Consider the following 23,232-nt stretch of genomic DNA (forward strand, 5'->3'; position numbering starts at 1 on the left):
TGGTCGAAGCTTTTGTTGCAGTTGACCTTTAATTATAACACCCGACCGACTAACTCCCGATACTAGCATGCTATATCGAGCTAAAGGTGCAAGAAGAAAATGTTAGCGACGTAGTTGGAACAGGATATTGAACTCCATGTTAAAAGTTATGGAGCTTTGATTGAAAACAAAGCGACGGGTGGAAACAAGGAACTAGCACACTACTAGCGCCATTTTTTGCACAGCGGCGAACTTTAACAGAAAGGGCCAGGCTTGAGCCGAACGAAAGACGCCGAAAGCCGAAACGCCCCGCGTGCCTCGTGCGATACGTCACGTCCGCTCGACGCTGTCGGCATTTCGAAGGGTTTCGAACGCTCGAGCAGCTAGACGGTTGGCAGGAAAGCAGCTCCGAGATCGCCTTGATATCCGCGCAGAGTAGTAGGAGGGCAGCCGTGTTTAGTCTTTGCTAACGACAAACAGTGTACCCGTCGCGAACATGTCCACTCGCAGGTTTTGCGTTGGGGGAAACTGGAAGATGAACGGCAACAAGAACACCATCAGGGAGATCTGCAACACTCTGAAAGGCGCCAGTCTCGACCCGAGCACAGGTGGGAAAGATGAGCTCCGGTATTACACCAGTGGTTGCGACGATAGAACCTACATTGAACACGCGGTTACGTATTTTAACGTAATATCTATTGCTTGTTTTTGCTCCTTCTACTAAGTTAGCATCACTGTCGAAACTTTGAAAAAGCGAAAGTGATGCTCGTCGCTGTTCCGTGTGCAAGCCGCTTTCAAACAGCGTGTTTTATATTTCAGAGGTGATTATCGCGTGCCCGGCGCCGTATCTGGACTACTGCAGAAGCTTGCTTCCACCATCTGTCGCCCTCGCAGCGCAAAATTGCTACAAGGTTGAAAAAGGCGCTTTTACTGGCGAAGTTAGGTATGTATAGCTGTGTGTCTTATTAAATCTGTTGTATCCGTGCGTATGCGGCGAGTTGTCCTTACGTTATAAATCTGCGTTCATGTTGAGAGTGTTTTTTGACCAGTGAGCTCGTAGAAACTTGGGAACTCGTAGAAACTGATGTGCTCTTTACGGTGTTTTTCTCTTGCAGCGCCGGAATGATAAAGGACTGCGGTGGCCAGTGGGTCATATTGGGCCACTCGGAGCGCAGGCACGTTTTCAAGGAGACTGATGAGGTTGGTGGTTTTTGCCTACTGGCCTACTCTTTTAACTGGTGTGTGGATCCTTTCACAGCAGTCAGCCGCTTTGACCTCCACTTGACCTTGACGGAAATCGGGTTGACAGATTGAAGCCCGCGCGGTGCTGCCTGCTTCTTTTCTAAATATAGTAGGCAGCAGACGGTGCAGTGCACACACCGATGTCATTCTTTCGAAGCTGCTGTTTAATTCTTTTGTTGTAGTTCAGGTTATGGGGCGTTAATCCGAGATTAGATTAGTTTCGGTTTCGTGTTTACTCACTTCCGTGTTGGTAAATTTGTCACCGCCCATGTATTGTGGAATGGTAGTACAGTGCAAAGCAGTTTTAGCAAAGAGCGATTTGGTGATCGTATTTTTGAACTATTGGGAGTCTTTAAATAATATGAGCTTGATAATCATTCTAGGAAAGTGTACTTGCCTATGTACAAATATGTACCTCATTGGTATGTAATGACACTGCAATTTGCAATCCCCAGACTTTTCTGAGCAATCTTAGTAGTTACGTAACATTATCTGCAATTCTGCTGCAGTGTGGAAGGTTTGGTGTGCATGCATTTAGAATTAATGTCCGATTTGCATTGCATATATAAACTTTTCTTTAGCTTTTCTCAGATTTCAACTACAAACTTCACCTGTCTGTCTCCGCCCTATATTTTGCAATTCAACAATTAAGCAAGTCTTAAAGGAGTGCTGACACAAAATTTGTCTTGTTTTTATATATTGAAGAAATAGATCTCAACCCGGTAATTACATTATGGAGCCTCAATTGTTCTAGTGAAACATAAAATAGCATTGCCTTTTAATGCAACTTGTTCAAAACATGCACTAAGTCGGGCACTGCTTTGGGTGTGAAACGAAAGTCTATTCAGGTCACCAAAACCTGCAGTGGTGGTCTCATGGTAGTGGACACCACTGACATGTACTGACACACAGTATGGCCATGCTGCCAAGAGCAGAGTCCATTCAGCACTTGACCGAATAATGGGAGAGAGGGCCCCCTGAACTTCCAAGAACGCACATAATTGCAAAGACCAGTTTCACAGCTTTCAGCAACATTGTCATTATATAACCTTCAATGACTGCACTGAGCTGACTGGCACTTTAGTTTGGTACCGTCTGACTGCCACCTCCGGTTACAGTGATGTGGATAGTCTCCTGCTTACATTGAAAGCATTGTTGCACTACACGCACGTTTTGAACTGGTTAACTAAAAAGCTTTATCATTCTTTGTGGCGCTCTTGAGGAACTAAGTCTAGGTACCCTAGTTATGGAGTCCACGGCTGAAAATTCGCAGCACAAAATTTTTGTCAGTACAGTGAAACCTAATTAAACCATAGTTGGCCGGACCTCGGAAAAAGTATGTACTAAACGATAGTACTGCTTAACCGAAATAGGATGAGATCACTCACATACCTGTCGAAAACGAAACTCAGAGAGAGTGCGATGAAAGGGAAAAAGACATGCAGTATTTATTCACTTCGCGTGACAAAAGTTATTTAATTTGATGCCGTGGCGGCCTAGCAGTGACGACACCGGCCTCAAACTTACTGAAGCTGCGAGCCAGCTTTTCAGCCTGCCCCCTCTTCTCACAAACACTCGCATCGCAGATTCCTCGTTGGCGTTGCATGTTCTCCATGCACGCAGGTGGTAGCGCTGCAGAAGTTGCATGGCGCCTTTTTCATTGCGGGGTGCTGTTCTTGTCACAACGATTGCATTCATGAGGCTGACGTAACGCGCAGCTTCTGCCGCTGTCAGGCTTGAATCGCCCGTGCTGTTGCTTTCTGTTTCGTCCACATCACTGTCGCTAGTCGACACTACGGCAACAACATAGGCAACAATGGCAAAAACTCAAACCTCGTAGCCGGTATCTCTTCGCGGTCGCAGCAGCGCTGCCGCAAAACTTCTTCGTATTCCAAATGCCACACACCCTAGTCAACAGCAGATCCCTGTCGCGTGCCAGCGCAGACTTCGTGTCACGTTCGATAGCACGAACAATGTCTAATTTTTCTTCTATGCTGAGCACCCGGTGTCTTTTTTATCCGAGCTTCAGCATGACGCAAGTCTTTGCTCTCTGGCACGGCGCCGAAATGAGGTTGATGTTGATGCGGCTTCACGCGCACACGCACAGGGTGCTTGGAGGCCGTTCTGATCTCTGAGGCTTGTTCTGCCCGGCTGCCCGATAGAGACGACGCACTGCCATGTTTGCACGACAAAAAAGTGGAAAAACTGTGTGTTCAATGCGTATGCAATAAGCTGGTGCGGTTTATGCGGATACAAAACACATTATGTTCAATGGCTGCTGAGTCGAGGATTTGACTTTACTACTTTTAAAACGAAAGTACTGTTTAAGCGGTTACGGTTTAACGGGGCTTTACTGTACTCCTTCAACTAGCCCAAATATCAATTCTCATGAACATTTCTTTCTCAGCCAACCTAATCTTTCCATTGGTTCAAAATATAGGCAGCTGTTACAATACGTTTCCTTTAGGACCACTGTTTCATAGCGGTGTTATTGGTTCATGCCTGTGATAGGCATCTGCTTTTCACTGCACCGCAGTGTATACCATTGCCCTTAGTGCCGGTGGTCATTGGCAGATGACAAAGATGCAACTGTTGGATCCACACTTGCATGTAGCTATTGTGTCCAGGTACTCCAGAACGTTTTTGGGAGTGGGGGGGAAGTATTGTCGTCTTTGTATGTTGGTGTTTATTATTTTTTTGCAAGTCTTTATTTTATTATGCAGAGAAATTGCACAGTTTTCAGTGGTATGTTTTGAAGTTGCGCCATAGAAACGGATACCACTTCGGACAGATTGGAAATGCCAATCAGACGCCGCTCTACTTTGACATGCCTGCCACCACAACTATTAAAAAGAAGGGAGCGAAGCAAGTGCGCATTTTGTCTTCTGGATACGAAAAAACTAGTCACTGTAATACTTCGTTGCACTGCAGATGGGCACAAGCTGCCCTCGTATCTTCAGACGGAAGACGCTCCCAAAAGGAATCATGTTTCCGAGTGCTGTGAAAAGATAGAATTCGGGTGCTCTACACCGAATGGCTTGTGAGTGGCTCCCACGTATTCACGCCCACCAATAAAATGAAGCATGCCTCGCTGCAGAACTTTGCTGGATGGATGAAATATGCGTGGTGCACGATCCCGTCTGCCATGGTCAACAAGGCCTTTAAGAAGTGCGGGATTTCGAATGCCATGGACGGCACCAAGGATTAAATGCTTTGCTCTGTTGATAGCAATAAGGAGTTGTCTGATAGCGAATGCAAGTGATATCTATTGCCCCATTCGACTCGTACCAGCACTGTGAAATTCTGGGCGGCAAGGTACGCCGCTTCCATTTGTCTACTTATTCATCACAACGTTAGTGTATTGGGAATAAATGTTTTTTCGAAATGAGAGAAAATAGTATTTCTATATGAAAGTACGAGGTACGCGGTGTTGTACTCTTTCTTTTTTCTTTATTTTTGGTCATGGAAGATAGGTGCGCGTTGCAATCGAGGTTTTAATTTTTTTTTTTTTTTTTGGTCTCTGAGAACGGGTGCGCGTTGGTTGAGTTTTGGATATCTGGCCTAAAGAAAGGCTTGTGTAAGTTTTTTCACAAGAAAACCAAAATTCATGCAATAAGGGATTAATTCATGAGAATGGTAAATTGATATAGTTGGTACTAGTTCATAATTAACAACAATGAAATTAAAGTGGACAGGGAAGAAAGCAAGCAGGGTGTCTACCAACCGGGAATCCTCACGGATTTCGAATAGTCTGCAAATACTCAGGGAAAACTCGGGGAATTTGGGCTTCTATCAGGGAAAATTAGCTGTAATTTTATTGAGAGATTAAAAATCGCGGTTATGATGGCTCGACCAACATAGAGAGATCGTAACGAATCGCCTTTGACGCCGGGTCGTCGGCTGGAGGAGTTACCAGTGTACAGTCAACGACCGACTTTCCGGACGCCCGATAATTCGGACGGCTTCCCGGCACCACCACGGACCTCATAAAGTCGATCTATAAAAAGGTCTGATGTTTCAGACGCAAGAACCCTTCGCCGTCCGATTCGCCGGTCTTTTTGCTGTCAGGTCCGAAACAGCATTAATCAATGCCACCACCGCCGCTGTTTGATAACGTCGCAGCCTCGAACCGGCGCTCTCGCACGCAGATCTGCTGGCAGTCGTAGCCACCACCGTGGCAAACGCTGTACCTAGCTGCTTCGACGTTCGTTAAGCTTCTTGCCGTTCTGCGCCATGTTTTTCATTGAAAGAATTCGCCGTTGTCAACAATGGCACCGACTCCAACTTTGTGGTCCTCGCGATTGGCTTCAAAGCTCGAAAAGCACGACGCGTTGCTGGTTCCCGAAAGTCAGCTTCGCCTCAATACATCAATGTTACGCACTGAAGCATACGTGAAGGTATTGCGGTGAAGCATAACAAATGTGGGAAGGGGCAATTGTCGCGCGACAAAGTATGTATTCCTAAATTATACACGAGTCCAGCCGCAATCTCCTGTCACAATACGAGCACAAATATGCGTAAGAAGGGTAGTCTCAGGCGTTTTCGGATATGCCTGCAGTGATTTGAGCCATTAAGGGCTGTAAAAGACATGCATTCATTTTTTTGAACTGCCTTATTTGTCGGATGTTTTCGGAGCCTCTAAGGTGTCCGAAAAATCGGACGTTGACTGTACAACTGGCCAGAAGGATGCTTTAAGTGATCCGTGGGGCAAGCGCGCTGCGGAAGGAGGTTGAGAACAGAAAGGACCTACGCATTGCGGAAGGACTGGGATAGGAACCGTGCCGCCGCTTCTTCCAAGGAGCTTGAGCTCAAAAAACATAAAGTAGTGGCCGACGCCAAAATGCAGGTGTCCCTTATCCAAACCAAAATAAATTCTTTAAAGTAGTTAAACGCAACACCGAGGCTTTGTGCGCGGGCTGAGGGTATGTCAGGGCAGTTGAGTTTGACGCACCAGCTGTCGAGACAGAATCTCACTTGTGACAATGTTCGGGCCTCATACCAATGAGCTTGCTATCAGTTTATAGAAGTAGCTCATATCCCCTTCAGTCGCAGCATCCACATTTGTGGACGCGACCTATTTTTGCAATTTCTGTGCAGTGGTGGCAAGGAATAGAGCAGACATTAAGCTTAGGGTAAATTGAACGTTATGATAACCCAAATTACTTCCATTTTACTTCTGAGTGGTATGTATCATTACAGAGTACTGCTCTGGTGAAGGCACTACTGTGTTTTACGTGACATTTGACATGGGGCATGTTGGTAGCAGCCTTGAAATATACTTTTTCCTTTCTTGAATTCGAGTGGGGGATTTAATCCTTTTTATAAAGAAATGTAGCATGACTGACTTTACAATATTCAAATATTTATTTACTCTATAATTCTGATGACTCATAAAATGCTCAACGAGTTATTCTGCCACCTTGATTTGCTTTCAGTGAAGTCTCAAGCACCATCTATGCTTCACTTATGTATCGACAGTCGCTTATAATTCGTGACTGAATGGGATATTCGAAAATATTTGTTTCTGTGTGCATGTCATTTTATTCTTATTTGAGAATGTTCGACTCGATTTGCAATAAGCTTTATGTTTTGTTTTCAAAGATATTTTATGTGCTGTGATTTTACTAACCCCTCTCTCCTGATTCCTTTTTCAATAAAATAAACGCTGCTCCTTACTATTGAAACAGGATTCTTTTTGTTTATTTTTTAGCATGCTTATTAGAGAGTGACAGCATCGGGTGACATGGTGTCGGCCTGCCTTAACATAAAACGAAGTTCTGTCACTCGGGGAAAACCTGGAAAACTCGGGGAATTTGGAAATGACAACTTGGTGGACACCCTGGCAAGAATGTAGCAGAGCTGTTTCTGTCTTTCATGCTTATTCCTATATCCCCATTTAAGGTGCTGTTATTTATTATATACTTAAGCTGAAAATTGCTCTTGTTACTTTGCATGCTCAATTCAGCCATTGTTACTGTTCCATTGAAGCATGATTTGCATAGAACCAGAGTGGACCCGATGCATAGTGGTTGACTTTGATAATAATCTTCGGTGATTTTCCCCACAATTTGCATTTGTTTATATTCTGATGCAAGGCCATGCAATCATTGCACTCTCTGCTTTGTCTGTCCCAGCTCATTGGAGAAAAAGTGAAGCATGCCTTGGAATCTGGTCTCGGTGTCATAGCCTGCATCGGCGAGTTGCTGGAAGAGAGGGAGGCCAACAAGACCGAGGAAGTGTGCTACCGGCAGACCAAGGCAATTGCATGTATGTTGCCCCTGTTATTTGGCTGACTTCATGCATAACTTTAGCTGCTGAGGCTGCAAGGTTGTTTACTTGTGAAGCGTTTCCACACGGAGGTTCTTAAAGGGACACTAAGGAGAAAAATTATTTGAGCTGTATTAGTTAATAAAGCTTCCGTAATGCCAGAAATGGCATTCTTATCATGAGATGAAGCTTGGTAAGCCTGAAGAGGTTCTAAAACTAAAAATGGGTGGCTATGCTGCCTCGGAAGTTCCTTCACCAGCTTGCCGTGATGCGATAGATTTTGACGGCATCATCTTGAGTCTAGTTAATGTTTTTATTCGTAACAACGTTCTACATTGTACTTTTAAAGGGCCAAAGACTGAACTTAAGAAGTTTTAAGAAATTTTACTGAACCCGCAACAGACCACATAAAAATAACTTTGCAATCTGTAATGTCACCCTGACATCGATGCTATGGTTTCAGTGCCAAATTCCAAAAATGGTTCTTCATCCCTCACTTTCTCCTCTATTATTCAACTTACCACCTTGAAATTAAGAAAATAACATTGATAGTATAATTTATCAGTCTAAAGCAATTTAGCATTACTCTTTATTGTCGCTTTAGAGAATGCTGAGCTAGGGAAGGCTCTCACTGCATGATGTGCTGTAGCTGGTGACAACAAAAGAACGCAATGGCAAATGCACCACTGTCAACTTGGAGCAGAATTTGTATCTTAGGTCTGCACAGTGAGTGGCTGCTTGCTCATACTTACTTGACAAAAGTTTTTCAGGCTGACTCACACTCCTTCTCGCGCCCTCGCACATCACTGACTTGTGTACATATTCGCTTTCACTCACACTTACCGGCACCTATGATAATGATCATACTCGTGTCCTCTTACACTCACCAGCGCTTATCCACGCAGTCGCTGTCACCAACTTTCATTCATACTCGCATTAACCAGCTCTCACTCCTGTTATAGAGGGCCACTAAAATTCCCCGGCACTCATACTCATGTCCAATCACGCATTTAGTCACTCACTCGTGCTCTAACATCTGTGAAATCAGTGCGGATGCACAATGCTGCTGTCTTAATGAGTGAGTATGCTGACCTATAAGTTGTGTGCTAGATGCATCAGCCAAATTAAGTTTGTTTATTCCTGTGACATTACAGCCAAGGCAAAATTTCAGTATTATTGGCATCCCTTGGTAACTTATTGTGGCAGCACAGAGGCACAGAGAGGAGGTGCAGTGTGGTTTTGTGGCAGGCAGAGTTCATAATGAATTTCACACAGCAAATTTCCTGTCCATGTGCTACCACACGAAAGGAATGACCAGTGTGATGTGCTTGTGACATAGGATACTGTGAGCATGTTAGTATCTCTGCTCAAACTGTCTTGTTTGAATGTGTATGCTCTAATGAACTTTATACATACAATTTGTGCAGTTTTTCTTAGAGTGATTCTAAAGGTGTTGCATGCTGCCAAATGCTAGAACCGATGTCAAATATTGTAAAATAAATTTTCTTTGTAGCGCAAATCAAGGACTGGACTAAGGTTGTCATCGCCTATGAACCTGTCTGGGCCATCGGTACTGGGAAAACTGCTTCTCCTGACCAGGTGAGCTCATATGATAAGCACCCATACATTTATCAGGGTGTCTACAAACCGGGAAAACCGGGAATTCTCAGGGGTTTTGAGTAGTCTGGAAAAACTTGGGGAAAACTCTGGGAAGTTGTACCTTTATTAGGGAAAATTTGCTGTAATTTTATTGAAAGGGTCGAAAGTCGCAGTAATGCTGGCTCGAGTAATCGACAGGAATTGTAATGAATTGTCTTTAACACGCTGTCGTCAGCTGGAGGAGTTGCCAGCGTACAGTCGACTGACTTTCCAGATGCCTGATAATTTGGAAGGCGTCGTGGCACCACCACGTACCCCATAGAGTCAATGTATCAGAACGTCTGAAACTTTTGACCAGAGAACCCTTCGCCGTCCGATTTTCCTAACTTTTTGCCGTGACTGCAGGTCCAAAACAGCAATAATCAAAGCCACCACCGCTGCCATTTTGATTATCTCGCCACCTCGAACCGGCGCTCTCGCACGCAGATCTGTGGGCATCCGTAGCCACTACTGTGGCAACACTAGACCTAGCTGCTTCGACGTTCGCTATTAAGCTTCTTGCTGTTGGGTGCCATGTTTTTAATTGAAAGAATTTTCTTTTGTCAGCAATGGCACCAACTCCGCCTTTGTTGTCCTCGCGATTGGCTTAGAAGCTTGAAAAGCACGGTGCATTGCATAATGCCGGTTCTCGAAAGCCAGTTTCGCCTCTGTACAGAAATGTTACTTGGTGAAATATACTAAAAGTATTGCAGTGAAGCATGACAAGCATGGAAAGGGGCTGTTGCAACGGGACACAGTATGTATTCCTTAATTATGCACGCATGCACTCGGTATCTCCTGTCACAGTAGAGCACTGATATGCCTAATCCGTGTACCAACAGGCCTTCAGAGCGTTTTCGAATGTGCCTGTGGCGGTTTTAGTCCTTAAGGGCAGTAAATAACATGCATTTATTTATTTTGAACTGGCCGATCTTTTTTTTTTCTTTTGACGTTCTTGTCGCCCCTAGGGAGTTCGAAAAATCGGACATGGACTGTGCAACTGTCCTAGAAGATGCTTCAGATGGTCCGTGGGGCGAATGAGTGGCGAAAGGACAAGAACAGAAAGGACCTACGCATTGAGGAATGAACAGGAAAGGAAGCGTGCTGCCGCCATTTTGAAGGAGCTTGAGCTCAAAAAACAGTGTTGGCTGATGCCGAGATGCAGGTGTCCCTCATCCAAACCAAAATAAACTCTTTAAAGCAGTGAAACACATCGCTGAGGCATTGGAGATTTTAGGGAGATTTTCAGGCTAGAATAATAACTCAATAAATGATTCATCATCATCAGCCTATCCTATGTCCACTGCAGGACGAAGGCCTCTCCCTGTGATCTCCAATTACCACCGTCTTGCGCCAACCCATTACAACTACAGTCAAACCTCCTTACTACGAACTCCACATTAACGAATTTCTCAAATTTATGAATATTCGAAAAATCATTGCCAGATCGCCTATGTTTCAATACTGCACATATTTCAGAATAACGCACATAGTTTCTTTCCCCGTTATAACCGAGGAATATCAGTATTATGAATTCAGCTAAAAGTAACAGCGCTGCAACTCTCGCGTGAAACAAACTGCGAGTGCAGTAGCCATCATCATCACCATGTCAAGTGCCAACTGCTTCACCACAAGCTTCAAGAACTTCATGACAAAGGTTTGGCGATGTTCGCATGAGATCCAACAATAAATGCAACTAGCGACGGCGCCAAGAAGAAGCAAAACCAGTTTTTGCTGCAGAATAAATTGGAAGTATTGCAGGAAATCAACGCTAGGAATAAGTAAAACAGTGTGCAGACAGCGTGGCATTGCCCCTTCGGCCGTTGCAACCATTCTGAAAGACCAAGGCAAGATTGTCAAGCTTCACCGGGAATCGCAACTCGCTCCCACGAGGAAACGGCTGTGGCTGAGAAACTTTAAAAATGTGGACCAAGCTGTTCTCACGTGGTTCAAAGATGCCAGACTGCAAACGTTCCCGTGTCTGGCCCAACGCTCCAAGAAAAAGCGTGCGAATTTTCCAATGCACTTGAAATAACTAGGTTCGATGCCAGTGTGGGTTGGCTTTTTTGTTTCCGCCAAAGGAACAGAATAACTTGGCAAGTAGTCTCGGGTGAGAAAAAGGCTGCTGACAGAGAAGGTGCGGATTCCTGACGCAATGATCGTTTTCTAGAGGCGGCTGAATCATACTATGAAGACGATATTTTCAGCGCAGATGAGACTGCATGTTTTTATCAGCTCCTGCCAGACCAGACGATGCACTTCAAAGGGCAGCAGTGTAAATGAGGGAAGAAGTCACATCTTCACGTGGCAGCCCTGCTCTGCTATGATGGAACAGGCACGCAGAAAATTAAACCGCTCGTCACCGGCAAGTACATGAAGCCTCGCTGCATGAAAAATATTTCGTTACCGTACGGCTACCGTGCCGACAAACGAGCCTGGATGACCAAAGAACTCTTTTCCGAGTGGCTCATCAAATTCGACAACGAAATGGGGAGGGATGACTGAAGAATTCTACTGGTTGCCACAACTGCTCTGCTCACATTGTGAATGTTCGCTTGACGTATGTTGGCTTGGAGTTTCTGCCGCCAAACAACATGTCCTTGCTGCAAACCCTACACCAGGGCACTGTAAAGAGTGTAAAAGCAGAATTTCTAAAGCACCTTGTGCAGCGGTTGATTATCAACCTCCACCTAAAACAGCTGACTGCAATCAATATTCATCAGGCAGCGGAAATGCTCACAGGGGCTTGGTGGAACTTGAAAGCATCAGCCATTATCAACTGCTGGCGAAAAGCAGGGCTTGTCAAAGCGCCTGTGCAGCTTGAAGATGTCCTGGAGATGACTGACAACAACCCAGGAGACGTGTGGACCGAGGTTGTGGAACTGCTGCCCACCGTCTCTTCCTTCGACGACTACGTGGACAGCGACAGTGCAGCACTAACGGCAGTGGACCTGACAAGTGAAGAGATTGTTAACTGCGTTCGTGGCATCTCCAGTGATGATGACGACTCGATGGAAGACGACTGTGGGTCACCGAACACAGAAGATGAGATCGTGTCGAACATTGATGTTTTAGTGCACATGAACAAAGTCCGCACTTTTATCACTCGGTGCAGTGACTTGCCCAATGAGGTATTGCGCAAAGTGGAAGATGTAGACTCATTCCTAATCGGTCATGTGCGCTGTTCGTGCCAGAAGAAAATCAATGATTTCTTCAAATAAAGCAGCTTTGAAGTGAGTGAAATATTTTTATTTGAGAGTATGCTTGTCTGCACATGCGTCTACTTCCAAGGTACATCATTTTCATTCCTAGGCTTGTCCACTGGCTTATAACTGCGTCTTTCATTACAACAATATTTCAATATAAAGAACTATTTTCGGTGGTCCCACGTAATTCGCTATATCTAGATTTGACTGCAGCACCTGCAAATTTCCCAATTTCATCACCCCACCTAGTAGTCTGCCATCCTCAACTGCTCTTCCCTTCTCTTGGCACCCATACTGTAACCGGTTATCTAGACTACCCATTACATGGCCTAACCAGCTTCATTTTTTTCTCTTGCTGTCACTTAGAATGTTGGCTATCCCTGTTTCCTCTCTGATCCACACCACTCTCTTGCTGTCTCTTAACGTTACACCTACCATTCTCCGTTCCATCACTCCTTGCGCGGTCCTCAACTTGTTCTCGAGATTCTTTGTCAGTCTCAGTTCCTGCCCCATATTTTAGCGCTGGTAGAAGGCACTGATTGTACACCTTCCTTTTTAATGATGATGGTAAGCTTCCAGTCAGGAGCTGACAATGTCTGCCGTATGCGATCCAACCCATTTTTATTATTCTGTGAATTTCCTTCTCACGATCAGCGATCCCTGTGATTGACCTAGGTAAACATACTCCTTCACAGACTCTACAGGATGACTAGCGATCTTGAACTCTTGTTCCTTTGCCTGGCTATTCATCATTGTCTTTGTCTTCTGCATATTGATCTTCATTCCCACTCTTACACCTTCTTAGTTAAGGTCCTCAATCATTTGTTGTAACTCGTCCCCAGTATTGCTGAACAGAACAATGTCATCTGCAAGCCGAAGGTTGCCGAGATATTCGCCCTTGATCCTTACTCCTAAGCCTTCCCAGTTTAATTGCTTGAATACTCATTTTAAGCACACAGTGAATAGCATTGGAGAGATTGTGTCCGACCCCTTTCTTTATAGGTATCTTCCTACTTGTGTGGAATTAAGGTAACTATGGAAACTCTGTAAATATTTTCCAAGATATTTATGTAAGCATCCTGTACTCCTTGATTATGTAATGCCTCTATGACTGCTGTTATCTCAACTGAATGAAATGCCTTTTCGTAATCTATGAAAGCCATACAGAGAGGCTGATTGTACTCTGGATTTCTCGATTACCTGATTGATGCCATGGATGTGATTCATTGTAGAGTATCCCTTCCTGAAACCTGCTTGTTCCCTTGGTTGCCAGTCCAGTGTTATCATCGTTATCAGGCTGCAGTCTTGCTAATACTCTATGCTGTGGGCTCAGGTGCCCACCTACTTAACCTTGCTTGGGTGCAGTGCACGTGGACTGATTGTGCCTGCTCAAAAGCGCTGATTACCTTGCCCAAAGTCACATATGGTATACGCTGTGCTTACATTGCACAACTGACAGCATGCCATAGTGAGAGTAGGGAAAAAAGACACAACTCCCACTTCACCACACTTCACTGAGGTTACTGTATTGGTGAGCATACTGTAGGCACTATACAGAAACTGACGACCTTTACTGGCTAAAAAGCAATGCATGTATATGCACACTGCTCATCCCTCAAACGTGCAGAATAGGCGGCATGGTGCACTAAAGTATACAAGCACTTTCTCAGCTCCTCGCTCTGCACGGTAGTTGACTGTGTGGGATTCACTCGGATGCAGGGTTAATTACCTACTAATCCCTACCCATGAATGTAGGAGCAAGGACACCGTCGCGAAAGGTGGGGGGAGGCGATGATTTCGTGCGCCCTTTAGTCAGGCCTAAATGCTTACAGCAAAGGACCCACGATGGCAAGAACTTTTCCTGCGGGCGTTGACCTGCGTGGAGACGGTGCCAAGAATTTCCCAAAGGGAGAACAGCCCAGAGAGAGAGAGAGAGAGAGAGAACAACTTTATTGAAAATGCCTGCAGAATTGGTTAGGCTCCCTCCACGCAGGGAGGACAAGCTTTTACCGCGACGCGGCCACTACGTCAGTCTCGTGCGTTGTGCTCCTCGAGGTCTTGGTTCCTCGCTACTTCCGCGGGTCCGAAAGGGCCGCCGCCCCCTTTTTGGGGGTGCTGCCCCCCTTCCCCTTGGTTTCGCGTGGTCAAGAACAGCCCAGTCGTCGAAAGCTCATAGAGGCTAACGTAGTGACAGTATAGAATTCGACAAAAACGCTCCTTGTAAATTGCCAGTGCACATATCCCTTCTGGTACTCTGAGAGCACCCTATGGACTCTATGAGAAATTAGAGGCACCCATGTAGTGAGGAATCGCTAGAAGCATGGTAATAGGAGAGACATAGCCGTGATGGGAAAGAGTGCTGGGTGCTTACCTAAAGTCTAACAACTCTGCTAAAGAGATTAGGCACGACCCATTAGGTGGTGGGTTAAATTCAGTTGTAACCTAATTGGCGAGAGGAATATCGAAGTGGACCGGCAATTGCCACCTCCCCTTTTTAAAGGTGAAAGCCTTCAGTGGCTCATTCCAATGGCTCATACTACCCGAAAAAAGCAGCGTCTAGTCCAGTGATGGTATGGTGTGATGAACTTTATTTGTAGCTTATTTAAAAGTGCCACTGGCTGTCGAAATTGAAATTTGAAGTTTGTTTTAGCATGGGGATTACACAATATGCAACTTCCTATTCCAATATAGAGACGAGTCATTGTGTATAAGCTTTCTTTTTATATACATAATAAAAGTTATTTGTTGGTAAAGAGCATTGTGTGCCCTGTAGTTTGTCCTTGTGTTACAGGGCTATAAACTGTTCAGTCTGATTAACCACCTCGCCCAGTCTATGTCTTCGTGCAATTGTACTAAGTGCTTTCAGAGGGGATGCATCTGCATACTATTGTCAGTGATAATGAAAGAACTCAGAAAAAACCTGTAGGCAAATTTTACAACCGTATAGCTTGAACCTAGGCCACAGGCCCTAGGTGTAGCCGAGAGCCAGTGGTGTTAATTACTGAGCTAGTGTCCAAGTAGCAAGCTTGTTTATGTTGGACAAGAAAACATGCATAATGTGGCTCCTGCGTCATGCACGCATGTATTTTGTAATCGGTAGCCAGCACTCCACTATAATAAAAAACATTTTTGAACGATTCTTGTACAAGGAAATTAATGAACCAAGTGCCCTTTTATACGCAAGTCGTTTTGTAGCTGTTAAAAGGAGCTTCAAGGTACCCGTGAGCTTCCAAGACTGCAGAATGGGATGACTGACAGGATGCGAGCAGGTGGCTGTCATGGTTGTTTAACTCTTTGGAAGTCAACTTTTACCCCCTTTGTTGTTGTTCTAGTTGGAAACTGTTTCATACATCTTGGATGCCATGCAGAAAGCGCTCGTGTGAAGAAAAGCATAGTAAGAAACTTGTTTCAGAAAATTTTCTTAATTGCTGGGGCACTTGTACAATCCAGTCAGTCTCCAGCCATCATGACATAGGCAATCGCCATAGGAACCATTTTCACTAGTCCTCATTGTCACTTTATTTTCCAATACTCTAATCGGAGGATGTTTGCCGATCATCTGAAGGCAGATTGCATTCCTTCTTGCAGTATCTTCAGATTCACTTTTCACTAAACACATGCAAAGAAAACATTAATGAAAGGAAAAATGGACATGCAGCTGTATGTAGCACAAAGTTACAACAGAAACCCACGTGGGTTTCTTGTAAACAAAGCTTCGTAGTTTAAGGAAAATTCAACCTGTTCCAGGATGGCAAAAAAATATTGCCAGTTTCTCGGTGCTTTGCGCCATTGAAAAGTGTGTAGTGTGCTGCTGAAATGTGCTGCCCTCATACTTTTAGGCTGCTAAGTGCAGTCATCAGTAGTTAGTTTCTAAAGGTGCTGCAACAAACACAGAGCAAGAACCAGCACATGCAAACATGTGCTTGTGTTGAGTGCCTTCTGACATCTGACCAGAACCAATGTTTGCATGTCAGGAGAGGCCTGCCACGTGACCCACCCTAGAGGGTTGGAGTGCTGGCGTGAATTTCTTTATTCTATTATTCTCTATTAAACTCTATTATCAGATCGTGGTTCTGGCATGTAAAATGCCAGTTTCTTACTGTAGAAGCTGGTCATGTGTGTTTGATGGTGTTCAGGTGCAGAAGTGTCTTACACTTTCACCTGCTCTCCAGTTTCAGGTTTGGCTGTGAAAAACCTTTGCTTTCTTAAAGCACTTGTGCCTCGGGTTCTACAGATGCAGTCACACATCTGTCAAAACCTGAGTGTGAGGGAGCGTGCTCACTCTTCAGAATTTTACATGCAGGCTCAAGAAATTCATGCAAAAGTGCGCAACTGGCTGTCAACCAACGTCAGCCCAGATGTGGCGGCAAAGGTCAGGATCCAGTATGGAGGTGAGAATCGCAATTTGTTTTCCTTGTTCTGAAAAAAAAAAAAAAAAAAATCCGTGGAAGATACATCATTTGTGCAGTGTTGTTATACTTAGCACTCCAGTTCTGAACAAAGCAATAGTGTACAGTTGTCAATGGATTTTTTGGACTTGCTTGTTTACTTGCTTTCCCGTAGCACCACTACCTACTCCTAGAACCAATGTGTAATGGCAAATGAAACTTAGATTGCTGCGTGGTTTCTCACTCAATTATTTAGTGGTCTGCATGAACATATCGCAAAGGTGGCAGCTGTGTACGAAGCTGCCGCCACTCCTAAGCTAGCCTTTGTGGTAGGCTGTTTTGCAATGCCATTTTTCGGGGCACTCAAAGACAATGGACTCATGAGTTTCATTTGGTTGCCAACATTTCTTAGCACTGTGACCCCTTGATCTGACCCTGCTTTTTCTTCTTGGTCACAGTATTTGCTGCCAAGTAACATATACAGTCAAATCCCTGCCTGCCGAATTCAGTAGCGGTTCAATGAAATTCCTGGCCCAAAAAAGTTTTATTTGTTGCCCGTCAGTGTCCCATAGAGTCTACTGCGTTGTGATTACCACTGCAACAAAGTCTATGGCAGGCACATTTCTATTTTAAGTTTTTATGGGGCAAGCGTGGACACCCCCGATAGAGAAAAAATTGTCCAGAGAGATCCCAATGATGCGATACCTCGTAATTCGTATTGACGGATAATGCAAACTGCTTTGATAGTCCCAGCAAAGTCCTATGTATTTGAATGGAGAAAAACTCCTGCGAATTCGAATTCCAAGCACGGTTCAATGGTTATTTCAAACAAAATTTCTCACCCCCATGGACCGGAGTCAAAGCCGAAGGTTCAACCGTAATGTTGCGTGCCATGAAAATGATGAGGAAAGGCGTGCAGGGAACCGAGACTGAACCACAGCAAGCAGAGTGGCATGTGCTCTCCTTTTCCATCCAGCTTAAAAGGAGCCATAAAAGAGCCCCCTAGCGAGTGCTTGATCACGTTACAGTGCTCACCGGCACCCTCTCTCTCTATGTGCGTTCGATCACACCATCTCCGTCACTGGGCACTTGGGAGGGCAGTGCAATCTCATCCTGCTTGGACTGTATACGGAACCTGGGCTTCTTCTGGCACAGTCATCACGTGCTGGAGGAGGAAAGATTTTTGCAATGCAAGTCCAGTCACAGTTTAGTTTCGAGCTTGTACCGCACAATTTATCGGGTGCTGTATTTAAGGAGGCTCTCCTCAGGAGGAGGAAAGAGGAAAGACTTTTGCAATGCGAGTCCAGTCACAGTTTAGTTTCGAGCTTGTACCGCACAATTTATCGGGTGCTGTATTTAAGGAGGCTCTCCTCAGTTGGAACTCCGTTTTGTTCGAATAAATTTCCGGTCTCCTCGGAGTTGGAATTGACGAGGTTCTACTGTACATGTATTAGTATTTTTTTTTTTTTCTTTTGGGAATACCTGTCTCTAGGTTTGCTTCATGTTACCTTTGTTGAAGTGTAAGTGCGCCGTCACGAACATTGCGGAAAGCTGATTGGGAGCCATTAAATTTTATGGTTCTTTGACGGGGAGTAAAGAAAACTTCATTCTGCTGGAAATCTTGTTGATCCATTATTTGTTATGCAGGAATTCAAGTGCACGTTATTCAGTATTGAATACTCTGACTAAGCAAAGGTAGCTTCGCTTTGGTAAAGAGGCATCACTGTGCTATGAAGATGCAGTGTGGAGCAGTATTATAGCTGTTCCATCTGCTGTATTCTTACCAGAAATCTATCCATAATGTGTGTCTGAGTGGAAATAAAGTTCAAATTGCATGAGCTTTGCCACACCTCTCCAGCATTAAATTCTTGTTTCAGCCAAAAGGCAATTTCAGGGTCAAATACAGGGTCTCATTTTTTTTTTTAGCTGCAGCAATTTTTTTAAAGATTGCCTATGGCAGATATCATGATTCTAACCCTTGGTCTAAATTATTTGATGAGGCAGCCATTACTTCTACAAGAAATCAAAATGTTCAACGTAATTACGCTAATCAACTTTTTAAATAAATACTTTATGCCACATATTTCAACTACGAATTATAGCATCTGAGTTCGCACGGTGTGTCTGAGCTGCACCAGTCCCAAGATACTAATTTTTAAAGTGTCCAACGAAATGCATTGGTGATCCAGTTACTTTTTCAAGAAACTGCTGTTTTATGCATTAAACCACAAAAGTGTCTTAACAGTGCTCGCAAAAAATAAGGTATCTGAAGAAAACTGTGAGAAATGGGCGATTTTGTTTGTTTTTATTCATAATCACAAAAAAGTTTTTTTTTTTCAATACAACTTAGAATTGCAGTATCTCCACAGTACAGGTGAGATAAGATGAAGCAGTATGCTGAAAGAATTTCATCACAGTAAAACATCTTTAGAGTGAACACCATCTGCGTAATAGTAAACACCCAGTTTCTTGCAAAAGCTGACGTAGTTGTGTACAGTGTTTAGGATGTCTGTCTGCACATTGACAAGTGCCCTTGATTTACACGGTCACTATAATGTAGTATCCCATCTCAATGACTGCTACTCACAACTCCTTGAGAAGTACACCTCCAATCCAGTGCTTTCAATTAGGCATTGAAGGTGCTGGTTACGTGATTGACTTAAGTGTTGCTGAGGAGCCTTGTTGAGGAGCAACAATTGCACCATGTTCAAGAGCGCAGACAGTTGGATGAGAGAGAGGAGATACAAACAGGTGGGATAGGCCATTTTTATCTTGATCTCTTCACGAAGAAATGCAAAGAAGCAAAAAATTAAATACAGTCAAACTTCAATATATCGAACAGCACAGTGATAGTGAAATAGTTCAATATAGACAGAATTCTATATATAAGATCACGTAAAAACTCTTATAAAGAACTTGTACAAACCAATCAATGAACCAATTGTGGCACAGTGAATGTTAACTTGAAACTTCACGTCAAGTATTTATTTCTCTGACTGAAAGTACTGCAGCAGTGTAGCCACACTGCAGTATTGCTTATTGGCAGCCACGTGCTTAACCATGGCATCCAAAGGATAGTCTAAATGATGCACAAGAAATAGGCCGGTGCCTTCTATTGTGTCACAGTAGTGGTGTAGAAGGGCTCAGTTGAAATTGAGAGCGGGGCAAAATTGGCGCTTGGGAGGTCAACCTCGGCAGCGTTTTCGTTTGGCCGCTACTTCCGCTGCGATCTCCACGTCCCAAGTGACAAGCCCCCCCGCCCCTCTAACACAATGCGATATCATCGAACAACAAAGAGAAGAGTGGAGGCAATATGGATGCCCGCACCCAAATTTAAATGGTCAACAGGCAAGGAGTTGGTGCCAACTTAACCACACATGTACCCAAACCTACATACACTTAGCCGTATTCACCACATACAATACACCGACGAATGCCTGTGGTGTGATGACACCCCAACGTTACTGCACATCACATGGATGTGCCCAAACAGACTGACACGTATAAATTCCACACAACTAAAAACACAAGATTTTAATAGACAGTGGGAGGGTACGGCTTACGGACAAGGATCAGGATCGCCAACTGGCTCTCCTGGACTAAGCCCAGCGAGCCATCCACACCAGTGTAGCCCTGGACTAGGGGCCCCAAACAGGGGACCTCAAATTTTGTTTTATTCTATAAAGTTTGTCTCTCGCTCTCTCCCTCCACAGTTGTTAGTCGAAGCATTGTGAAACACTGTAAATGACAAAGTATTAAGTGGCGCCGGCCATGGTGTCTATGTGTGAGCCCAGTCATTGTGGACGCAAACCGGCATTCCTCACAAGGTGCCATAGGTGCAGAGTGTGGCACCAAGGAGTAGTCAGTGCGGCAAGTGCATTGCATCGTTGACATTGAACTAGCCAAGCCGCTGCTTGCATATGCCGCTACGTTCAAAGGGCACCCTCGCTGCAATCGATGTGTGCAGCTATAGTGCGCAGCACTCGAGAACGCCCATCGCAACACTGCTATCTTCAAAGGTGCTGCGAGGAAGCTCACTGCCTGTCAACAGAGCACACTTAGGCTGGGGTGTCGGAGTTCGATATATCCATTTTACGTCCGACCCTGTTCGAAGTTAAAAATTAAAAATGCATGCAATTTTCCAGGTGATATAGAAAGTGTTCGATATATGCAATAATTCAATATATCCATGTTTGATATATCGAGGTTGGACTGTATGTCCTGTTTGTTTGTTTTTCTTATGTCTTTTTTTCTTTATCTCTCCTTTCCTGCCACGTCATCCAACTGAGCACTTCAGTCAAAGAATGGCACAGTGCATTTGCCGATGCAGTAGCTGATAAAGAAGCTATAATTCCCAAGTGTGTGCACTAGCATGCATCTATTGATGAATATTGGAGGCATCAAAGAATACAGCTTTATATTGACCTCCTTATTTAATATTATAAATTTCTTTTCCCCAATTGCTTATTGCATTGATTACCGCGCAGAATAGGTTCCATTGTTCTTGAGTGTTACAAATGATTAAGTTGGTGGGGATGATGGCTTTCCGGCACACCTGTAGTGCATGTGAAAAACTTAGCTGATGTTTACAGACTTAGGTGCTCAGGGAAACTGTATGAATGCATTAAGTTGGGCTAGTTGGTTTTGAGTTCAACTGTGTACAAACAGCATTGAAGAAAGGTGAAAGATCTAAGCAAGGCAGATCCCACAGTCGCTGAACTGGCATTCATTCAAACAAACTTAATTACATAGCAAGTATGGCAAGTTGCAAGGCCCGATAGCATAATCTTGTGTTTCATGTAGTGTTGTTTCTTTCTGACCTTGATGTGCGTTATCGCACCCTCAGCTTCACATACTTGCTGTTTTTTTTGCTTCTTTAATTTTGTCTGGTATTCTGTGCACTTGGTTGATCTTCTGTGCATACTTGACTGCAAAAGATTCGAGCAAGCACCAGAACTACTGACATTGTGACTGGCCTTGCAAAAGAGCAAGGTGGACCGATGTTTAAAATTGTAGCAAGACTGACCCCTGTGTGCTAGATCATTCCTCTACTCACCTTGGCTCAAGAAAGGTGATAGCAGTGCTACCCCTCTTGACTGAGAAGTGGTCAGTGTGCTTCGGTGACAGTCCATTCTCAAGAAGTGTAACGTCTGCATTCGAAGGGTGGTGCTGCACTAAACTTGAAGTTTGCTTGAGATCACTCGCAAGAGTCCTTGATTTTAACTAGAAATTCCCTTTTGTTTTTGTTGAAATATTATGAATATATAATATTTGCACAGACTTCATGGGTATAAATTTTGGAAGCTAACATGGTGTTTTTTGTTTCTTTCTATTTCACCCTTTTTATGCAGGCTCAGTGACTGCTGCAAACTGCAAGGAACTGGCCAGGAAGCCCGACATTGATGGCTTCCTCGTGGGTGGCGCATCCTTGAAGCCAGAGTTTGTCCAGATCATCAATGCTCGCCAGTGAGCATGTTTTCATCAGGGTTAGCTCAATATGTTGTAGCGAGGAAACCTGCATAAATTAAAGCATTGTGTTTGTTTCTTGTCCGCCGTTTGAAGGGAAGCATACAGTTGAGATTGCTCAGTGTTCCTATTGTGCTTGAACATGAAAAATCATCCTTCGGTTCTTTATATAAGGGCTTCCCAAATAGTTTATGAATGTGTACTTGAGTGACAGGCCTCGTTAATCTTAACTGCTCTTATTTTGAAAAGTGAAAAGTTCTAGGTTTACCTTCGCAATCAGCATTTGCTAGCGGCTAGTCACCGTGGAATGTTGTTCTTACATAGCCCTTGAATTGAGAATCAGTATCACTTCAACTGCCGCCTCCCATATTCATGCATACATGGTTGCAGCTTTACTCGATTTCATATCCTGGAGAGTAAGAAAATGGTAAAGTTTGTGTGCAGAAGAGCCAGGAAACAGGGAAGCTACGTGCAGCCTGCTGCAACTGTTCAAGGTTGTTGACAGTAGTGTTTCATGTGAACAGTTTGCTGTGCTGTAGTCGGTCATGCAGGTTCCCCATTGTAAAACAGTTGTCTATCAACTGTAAAATTTGCTGTTGTCTTGGTTTTTCTATACTACTGCCATGCCATTACGAATAAAGATTTGGTGGGCCCCACACCAGTTGTTTTGTGAGTTGGAATTAGGTGCACTGTGTGATCTTTATTTGTACATGTTTAGTAGCACCCTAAGTGTTCTATTATTTCGACAAAAGTGACCTTATTGCTTGAATTTTTTATATATGGCTTTTTTTTTAGCTTGACTCCATTGAATACTCTTACAAAGCTTTTTCAACCAATTTGCTTCACGTTTTAAGTCTGAAAACCTCATTTTACCTCTTCGCAGTGCAACATATGTGTACTTATCATTGCGAAAAACCATAGTTAGAAAAAAGAAAAAGCATGCTTTTGTTTAACCTGTTTCAAAATGAACTATTCTGCAAAGCAATGTTCTTCACCAAAGAAAGTTTTTCATGCATTCTAGCACTTTTAAAGCAATTTAGAGTCGA

The 23,232-nt window shown here is 44.0% G+C and overlaps 1 protein-coding gene across 1 annotated transcript; it reads left to right on the forward strand.

Moving 5' to 3' along the window:
* Positions 1-289: 289 nt before the first annotated feature.
* Positions 290-22,844, forward strand: Tpi (triose phosphate isomerase). Its single transcript, XM_050189494.3, has 7 exons — positions 290-587; positions 799-922; positions 1,095-1,179; positions 7,356-7,488; positions 9,002-9,087; positions 16,636-16,723; positions 22,072-22,844. The coding sequence occupies exons 1-7, from the start codon at positions 476-478 to the stop codon at positions 22,188-22,190; spliced, it is 747 nt and encodes a 248-aa protein (XP_050045451.1). The 5' UTR covers positions 290-475; the 3' UTR covers positions 22,191-22,844.
* Positions 22,845-23,232: the final 388 nt, after the last annotated feature.

The sequence above is a fragment of the Dermacentor andersoni genome, chromosome 3, assembly GCF_023375885.2.
Source record: "Dermacentor andersoni chromosome 3, qqDerAnde1_hic_scaffold, whole genome shotgun sequence".
In the NCBI taxonomy this organism is placed as follows: Eukaryota; Metazoa; Arthropoda; class Arachnida; order Ixodida; family Ixodidae; genus Dermacentor; species Dermacentor andersoni.

Excerpts from the sequence above, each read along its gene's own strand:
- Tpi (XM_050189494.3), top strand. The coding sequence starts at position 476 with ATGTCCACTCGCAGGTTTTGCGTTGGGGGAAACTGGAAGATGAACGGC. Across the intron at positions 1,180-7,355 it reads TTTTCAAGGAGACTGATGAG|CTCATTGGAGAAAAAGTGAA; the intron begins GTTGGTGGTTTT and ends TGTCTGTCCCAG. Across the intron at positions 9,088-16,635 it reads AAACTGCTTCTCCTGACCAG|GCTCAAGAAATTCATGCAAA; the intron begins GTGAGCTCATAT and ends TTTTACATGCAG.